General features: G+C 39.2%; 1 protein-coding gene across 1 annotated transcript in view; it reads right to left on the bottom strand.

Moving 5' to 3' along the window:
- Nucleotides 1-974: 974 nt before the first annotated feature.
- The window catches only part of LOC145436842 (adhesion G-protein coupled receptor G7-like), a 58,178-nt gene continuing 49,850 nt past the window's right edge, over nt 975-9,302 (bottom strand). Inside the window, exons 19-20 of the mRNA XM_080314056.1 lie at nt 6,142-6,271; nt 975-2,406 (exon numbers count right to left, since the gene is read on the bottom strand). Of these exons, the coding sequence (XP_080170182.1) occupies nt 2,280-2,406; nt 6,142-6,271 (257 nt within the window). The 3' untranslated portion in view covers nt 975-2,279. The remainder of the gene's footprint in view (nt 2,407-6,141; nt 6,272-9,302) is intronic.

The following is a 9,302-nucleotide window of genomic DNA, read 5'->3' as shown; positions in this document are numbered from 1 at the left end:
TAAACACATTTACCGGTAGAGCTGAGTTAGGTGCAATGTTCCCTCTAAGCTGCGCACGTGCGCAGTGCTGACACGGTCTCTGCGCACAGAAAATCTACGTTGTGCACCACAAATCCGGAGTTATTACCTTTTTTTAATCGTTGCGCACTGCTGTCCAAGGGTCAGCGCAGTGAGTTGTTGAGTGTGCGCAGACTCATCAAAATTTAAAGCGAACATTGTGAGGTTTCTTGGAAACTGTAGGGCCCGTTACCAATAATTAAACATATTCGGGCAGGCGATCCCGTTGGTATGACCTCGTTGCATGATGTTATTTCGTGACCCCCTGTCTGCAATATCAAAAAATATAGAATCGCTCAACGGGGATATCGCCCAACAGGAATATCCCTGTCGCCCAATCGTACTAAACTAAAAGACGCACACGATTTCAGATTGGTATTTCTTCACTGACATATAATTTTTCTCTGCCAGATGGAATTCGTCTTCTGCGGTTCAGATTTCCAAGACAGGAACATTCGGTGACAGCCATTTAGGCGCCCATGGACAATTAAACCTATATGTATTTTGAAGGTTATATGTAACGAAGTTTTCGGTGTTAATTTGCTCTGAATACTCATTAAGGATATGTCCTATCACCACATCATCTACTGCGAAGCCATTTTTCTCCAGCGCCCCCCATATCGCCCCCTGAGCGTTTCCGCCCCCCTTCAACATCGCCAGCGCCCCCCGGGGGGCGCTGGGGGCAAGGTTAAGAACCACTGATTTACTGTATGTTGCTTTATTGAAACAACACATCGCATTGACGAACCTAGATAAATGGGATAGAAAATATGACATCCGTAGGGATTTTTAAATCAATGGCTACGCTTAGATATGACATTTCCTAATAATATATTCATTGTCAATAACAGAGGTCTGAAACACGCGGCGCGCGGGCCGCATGCGGCCCGCGAGAGCATGTTGTGCGGCCCGCGACGGCATTTTGGAATTTTAAGCATTCATCAATATATTCAAGTGCCATATATCTTTTTCAGATATAAGAGTTTAAAGTTCACGCTCAAACTACAATAAAAATCACTGAAATCTCAACAAACTTGTTGTTCGTTCTCTACATCCATATTATAATCGGTGGCGAGTAAAGTAGTTGTACGCTCTACAGCTGTAACACCAATGAATTCTTCGCCGATTGGACATTTCTATTCCAGGGGTTCTTAACCAGGGTCCGTATATTCTTTCGGGGTACGAAGCACCACATCACGGTGTACAAGATTCATTGTGGAATTAGGCCTATATGCTGTGGAATATTTTCGTGGCCAATTTATTGAACTGGAATATAGTCTTCGCGCCATGTTATTGGGATTTCTGATTTTTAATATAGGTACCACCAGAAATTGTGTTGAAAATGGACAGGGGCTACGAGAAATCTTATTGGAAGCACACGTGGCACGATCGCTAAAAAGGCAATGCTACACCATGACTCAATAATTATTATATTTAAGTTGCTATGTTCCAAATATTTTCGGACGCAAAATCTAACGGTGATTTAATTTCACTTTGACAATGGCAGTAACAATAGCCAATACTTTTCACGACTATATCAAAGCCAGGATTAGGCCACAACGTTGAAATGCTCTGATGTTAGATGAATCTTCAGTAGATGTTAAAATATTCTACATGAAATTGTGTCATGTCAAAGGTTCACTAGCTGCAATATTATAACCTGACATTTTTACGATGTCATGATGCATCTTCTTGCATGATGTCTATAACTCATTAATTGAAAAATTATTCCCGGCACAAAAGCAATTTCATTCAAACATTTGAAAATGTGATTTTTTTCTGTGTCAAGCGTGAATAATACAATGGGAAATTACGTTTCCACAATGTTTGTGGAATGCCAGTCTGTAAGGTCCTGTGAAATAAGGCCTACTTAAAATTATACATTGAATATCCCTATTATTAATGCTGCGGCCCGCGGCGTCATCAAAATTAGGAAATTGACCCGCGAGCACATTTGAGTTTGAGACCTCTGGTCTATAATATGGACAAATATTTAATCGATATAATATGCTAGGAGTTATATGAAATACGATCGAACAAACATAAGTGCAAAAAAATCCGCTGTCTACAATCACGCAGTTCAACTCTCGAATGCTATTGTGATTCAAATTGTTTCAGTCTAATCAATTCTCAGATTAGTAAATGCATTTATAACAAGAAATCATTTGTCGTTGCTTTGCATAATCTCGATCATGTAAAATTGTATTAGGGACCACTGTAAACTAATCATTGTAACTTCCTGTCGTCCGCGTGTCAGCCACTTCACTCAGAACGTATTGACCATACGGGCTTTTCCATTTATCCGTATTTGAAGAAGATTCTTCTTTTGTAGCAGACAGATTCAACTTTCTGAAAACAATATTCAGTTAAAATTCATAAAATGCTATGCTACCTGCTATGCTACCAACTAGCAACCACGGTTTTAAATCAGTACGTCAGTACAACGATACGCTTTCTAACGAGAGCGACGGACATGTAGTTACCACAAAAAAGAAATATTTTGTCAAATAAATACAAATGCAACAGGAATAGCATGATCATCAATTTTATTTTATTTTTAACTATGAGCTGCGCACGATACCTGAGAACTCTTTTCAGCGAGTGGGGAATAGATCTTTGCTCTAGCAAGACATGTTTCTAGCTGAAAAACTATCTCTCGAAAAACGTGATTTTGTGCGGAATCCCATAGCCGTTTTTAGCGTTTCGTCTTGGAGGGGATGAGCCATTGCAAGTCAAGGTAATATGCAAATTCATTTTGGCGGATTCTACATTGATGTAGGTCTGTTGCCATCGCCGAAGCCGTTTCAGCTAGTGAGGAATACTGGTGTGGGGCACAGGAAAATAATATATTTGGTAACTAAAATCAATTCCAGCATTTTAAAATGCACTACTTAGCACTTTTCCAAAATCTGAAATTTTCTCGCTGGTGTGAACGCGAACCGTTAAAAGGATCTACGTGAACGGGAACGTCAACACGAACCTATCACTTCATGTGACGCCATATTATTAATTCCAACCCTCCATTTCCCTAAAGTCACATTTTCAATTGTTTATCGTTTTAGCAGTAGGGGGCAGTGTTTAGTGTTGTGTGTCGCAAGGTCATCGGTATGTAACCCAAAGAATTGAAAACAATTTTAATGCTCGAGAAGACTATTTAACCTTTGAAAATTACGTTCTAACATTCAGATCATTACCAAGTCCACATACAAGACTGGCTATATATCGTTCATTTTGTCACACATGTCGTTCAGAATAATGCATTTAGCTAAGGATTCCACTGCGTTATCGTGATATTTTACCAGATGGTTTAGCGACGATTGTTACAACCGTGATATAAATTATAGTGCAAAACAATCACGTTCTATGTTAATTCAATAAAAATCTATAACTTGAGTCGGTTTCGCAACAATTTCGACGACGACTTGAAAGCGAATAACAAGACTTTACTGAATACTGAACAGTCATTACAATTACTTGGACTTGGGCTGGAGTCATATTACCATGACTCGGACTTCTGCTCGCTGACTTCGACTCGGACTTGACTAGGTCGCGAATTGAAAATGGCTCGAGTCAAAACTATAAGAGTGACAATGACTTGTGAATCGGAGCCTTGTAACTATATTACAAACCCTGTCGACTACTTACACGCTTTTTTGTGATATCCATGATGTTTTTTGAGTACATTGGTCATTTACACCAGGCCAATATTCTTTATTATGATTTGCTGTCTGTCGGCTTGTAGCACGGATGGTTATTTCAAGGATTTTTTAGGACAACGATTATGTGGACCAGGTGGCGGAGAGAAGCCTATAATAACAGTCTAGGGATAGCGTGAACCTCTGAAAGATTCAGGTTCGCGAACTATTTTGAAAGGCTCTGTGTGAACGCGAACGTGAATCTCATGACGTGGCGTGACGTCACATTGCTAATACCAACCCTACATTTCAGTGAAGTGATCGCCCAGGGGTGGGCAAACCTTTGAGCTGGCGGGCCGCATTCAACATCTGAATCCATTCGGGGGCCGCACGATATAAAATTACATGGTATTATAAACTAAAACGCATTGGTATTTGATTAGTGTAGACATGGAAATAATATATATATATATATGCTTATTTAAAACAATCCAAACATTGCTTGGATGATATCATACATACGTCAGAAACAGTGGCGAGATTTCATAGGCTGGTCGACCTCAATAACCAATTTATCAAAACCATACAGATGAAAGTCGGTTGTCCCGATTCTTAGAATAGAATTTAAATTTAAATCTGTGAGTAGCGATCTGTTCATAGATTTACTAATTCCACTCTTGGTTCAGTTCCACGACTCACAATGCTGACAGCATCATAACCACGTTAACTTCAAACACGCTTCTACTATGTGTAGATAAAATATAAATAGCCTAGTTCTACGTATACAGGGAGCGAATTAACCTAAGAAACGCGCGAATCCTTGGTATAAGCACATCACTGAAATAATTGGTGTGGCCAATCTGAAATCACACTCGTGATCCGAGTTATGTCAATCTCGTTTTGGATTTCTGTGATTCTTAGCAGTTGAAACCTTGCAGACTGCGCGGACCTTGTGATCGGATTGTCGCGCAATAAATTAAACATAAATAATGATATAGGAGGTATTTACCTTAGAACAGGATGGTTCTCAAACTTTTTAAGACACGCCCCCTCCCCTTATGACGGCGATAAATTTCGTGCCCCCTTATCGTCATATCACAAAATGCAACTAGGATGTTAGCAAACCTAACAGATAGTTTGCTGGCATGGAAGGATGGCAGGGAATTTTTCAGTTGAGCTTAGCGTCGCGCCTCCCTTCAGATGCTTTCACGCTACCTAGGGGGATGCACCAACCAATTTTGAGAACCACTTCCATATACTTATCGTGGTGAAATGTACAAAGAAAAAGTTTAAATGAAGTCCCTGCATTCATTCGATTTTTAGTACGCATTTTATCAATATTTTTAATAAGTTTTTTACACTCTCGCGGGCCGCAGATAACGGTGTGAAGGGCCGCATGCAGCCCGCGTGCCGTAGTTTGCCCACCCCTGTGATAGCCTAAATTGATGTACACCATACCTACCGACGACCCGGGCCACATAATATCACAATGCTGAAGTACATATTGCCGTTTTATACGTGGCCAAATGTATCAAGTGGGTAATCACATGATATATGTATCTCATAAAATCAATATCATCCGCCGCTTCGCCAGCAATTGCGACGAGGACTTGCAAGGGAATGTATGCTCACGCCTTTGCGGTCTCGGCCAGACAAAACAACGTATTCGGCGTCTGGGTATTGCGACGTGGATACTGAGCAGAGTGTAAAACGGGTTTCTATTCCTGCTACTGATATTACCCCATTAACAAGTTATACAGTAGTAGCCAGCACTCTATTCCCAAGGATTTTGTTTTTATGATACAATAAACTAATGAAGTCTAGATTGACCCCGTACACCTGCTGAATTTCTGACTTCAGACGATCAATCAATTCTATTGATTGGTTAAATAAGCATCATTCGCTGACTACATGTAGTGTATATCGCTCTTGATTTTGTGTTATTGCGGGTCAATCCTACAGCAGAGAGTCACTAAATATTCACAAACTGAATGCTGGATATTTCAAGCAAAATTTTGTAACAAACCAAGTAAAATATTTGGAATTATCCAGGTGCATGCTCGTTCGCATGCTGATTTTTTTATGCTGAAGGTGCCATGGATGGAGAGGCTCGCAGTTGAAACGCAATAAAGTTCAACCAAAGATGTTATAATGAAGTCAAAATTGTGATATATGAAAATATTCACAATAGAAAACCTACAAAAGTTCGCTTGTGAACTTGAACCTTCTAAATTTCCGAAGTTCGCATACAAAACGCGAACGTGAACCTCACGTTTCAAGAAACAATTTTTGTATGACATCTCAATTCAATTTAATATTCGTGACGTCATGACAAAAAATATGTTTCAAATTAGGGCCTTGTTTTGAATATGTTTGTTTTAAATTTAAATACAGGTGTATGTTTGGCTTTATAGCATATAGTTAAAGTTATATCTAATAAAACTCTCACCCGCTTCGATCCGATATTATCAAGGTGGAATTGCTGAAAGCGAATTTATCGGAAAACGTTGAGAGCTTGGTTCGTACCGATTGTCGGATATCTTCATTTCTCGAGGCATAGATCAGTAGTAAGAAAAATCCTATTGAAAAAAGTTTCCGTCAAATCTTACGCTGTGACATCATTGAATTACGTCATATCAATATATGGTCATTTTACTCTATAAGATTTGATGCTATCTTGTATCTTAAGTGCCCTATTATTTACGAATAATTCTAGCTAGGTGATTCATATCATGAATCTGCAATTGGTCTTTCTTTATATTACGACGGGCACACATCGATTACGTATAGTAAGAATGAACGGGCTCCCTCCCATTCGATCCCCTACCAATAGATGTGGCAGTCAGAGGTGGTCAAAATAGTCAAGGAAGCTACTCAATTAGAAGGTTAAGTAGCGACGAAAAATTTACAGAAATACGAGTGGAAGTACTTCTTCCATAACCCACCTAAAAATACTTGAAGTAGAAGTAGAATTGACTGGCTTCAAAGCTAAGTAAGTATATAGTTGTTAAAGCGATCGTATTTCGCTCGCATGGATTGTCAAAAGCTGGAAATTTAGCTATGCGAAAGGAGCAGAACTTGGAATCATATTGATCCATACGAGCAGGTTACCAATTTCGGATAGCATAAGCTTTCGCCAACATCATGCGCTAAAAATACTAGTATTGATATGGAAATGCAATACAAAGCCCATTTTAAAAAATGTCATGTTATGACGCTGTCCCCCATATTACAAGTCCGTAGTTTAGTCGAGGAGCAATACCTAGAAGTCTTAAGGATACCTAACGAACTCTTTTCACGATGAGTAAACGTTGATAAAAATATTGTGGATCGTAAAAATTCCATATTGTGTATAGCTTTATTTCCGGCAATACTTGTATATTCTCCAGACAGAAGAAGTCAAACTAGTTACAGCTCAAAGTGTGATACTGGGAATTGAAAGAGAAATATAATTGCTACTTCTAAAAGCGGAAAGTGTATTTCATGTCTTTAGTCCAGAAAAATTTCGAAGGTGGTATAGGCTAAAACGGGTCTAAAGCTAAAAAAGATCAAAGTCCACTTTTTACGGATTAGGACACGCAATGAACTACTAGAATTCGATATAAGTAAATGCTAGATTGCGAAACATCAGCTTGAAACGCTATGATGACCCAAATATACTGTGATGAAATGTTTCATATGGGTGACAATGAGGTGTGAACGGAACCACGAAACTAGCTACCTAAATTATATTCACCGATACTTTGGTGAAATCATGCTGGTCACTCCATATCCATTATGTGCAAAGCGCGACGAAAATTCCGGGCTTACTCAAATTTTAGGAAATTAAATGTTGATACTCCGTGAAAAGAGCCTTAGGCAATCTTCCTGAATGGAGGGTTAAACTACTTCTACTTGACGAACTGAAAATAGCAAAAGTAAGTAAGTAGATAACAAAATATTACGAATTAAAAATAGCGGGAAATTTGCTTTACTGGAGCAAGTACCCAAGTTGCGGAAAACTTCTTGAGTACTTCAAAAAGAAGGAAGTAATTCCTAACTGACTCCCTGTCCGCTTCACAACAAAATTTTTGATATAGTCCAGAACATCACAAGCGTTGTTTGTGACATTCGCTAAATTGTGGTTGTGCTGTGACCCGCCACTACCCACATTATGGGAAACGTTAAATATATCTGTAAGTGATTAGAACCGGAACCCCTGATTTGAATGGATAAGAAAAGGGGCAGTAAATACACTTCCAACCTTACTCCTATGCATGCAGTCTGTCGAATAAAATCCAATGTTCTGTAAAAACTAAGCGAAAATATATGCAATGTACAATTTTGGAATACATTCATATATCCTGAATATACTATACTGCACGTAATAAAAGCAACATATACTTTGGTATTCTAAATCATGCTTGTAGCAATCCATCGATTTCATGTTGATATGCGTTTGGGATTAGTCATAGGATAGGGTTACCATATTTCTGTGACACAAATTCCGGACACTCTTTCGCGCCCACTAGAGGATTTCAAAATGAGTTATGACGTCACACTAGCAAAGGTTTGCTCAGAAACCAGAGGTGGTCACGATCCGGTTCAGGAGTATGTGGCTGTGTGTTGTGAAACCGGGATCGAAACCACATTTTTCAGCCCCTTCCCACCAAAAAAACAATGAACTTGAGCCCACCATAGGGTAATCGATGCAACGTCTAGGGCGGGGAGGTCTTGCTATATAAACCTGGTTTCTATATGCATCTTATCGTAAATTTTTGGAATGAATTCTGTCAATAATAATGGTTGTTCCATATATTACTATATAGTTATAGTTACTACTCTCCGCCCACATCATCAGCGTTAGCGATAGAGCTGGTCTAGGATGATGAGTTCGAAAATACAGGGAGCGTAATTGTACATCGTTAAGTCATGTTCATGTCCCACCGACAAGATTGTTAATCAATCTTATGCCGGTGCGCACCACGGAGCGCTATAAACACCCCACATCCAGTGGTTTCCAACCTTTTATGGTCATGACTCCATCTCCAATTTGAAAATGTTCCGTGGCCCGGATCAAAATTAGACGAGCTGATTACTAAAAGAAGTCAGCACCTTTGCCCAGACTTACTCACGGGCTATTTTGGAAGCTGATTACGTTCAACATATTCGCGAACCGCAGAATAAAGGCAAACGACCGCCAAGTTTGGAGCCACTATATATCATTGAATAAAGTATTTAAACGGCCTTAACGATCTCTAGGAATATACGGTTCTCCTATAATTGCGATTACAATTAGGCTTATTCCAGTAAATGAATTGGTTGTTTTTATTCATATGTTATTGCACTTTTTGCGAGGGTGGTAGTCCCCATATTAATAACAATAAATGTGATAGTAAATCGCGCCTAACGCGAAGAAAAATATCATGCATTAGCATAAATATTGCCAAAAACAATGTTTTCAAGTTAATTTACGAAAAAATTATGAGCCTACGTCAAGTCTTCAAAATTCCGGACATTTGGCATATTTTAGAAATTCCTCCCGGACGCTAGTTTGAACAGTGAAATTCCGGACATGTCCGGGAAATTCCGGACGTATGGCAACCCTATCATAGGATTAGTGCTGGTATT

This window comes from Botryllus schlosseri, chromosome 4 (genome assembly GCF_051294905.1).
Source record: "Botryllus schlosseri isolate E-star chromosome 4, Bs_hap1, whole genome shotgun sequence".
Lineage (NCBI taxonomy): Eukaryota > Metazoa > Chordata > Ascidiacea > Stolidobranchia > Styelidae > Botryllus > Botryllus schlosseri.
Note: the sequence above shows the minus strand (reverse complement) of the source record. Positions and strands in the feature narration are given on the sequence as shown.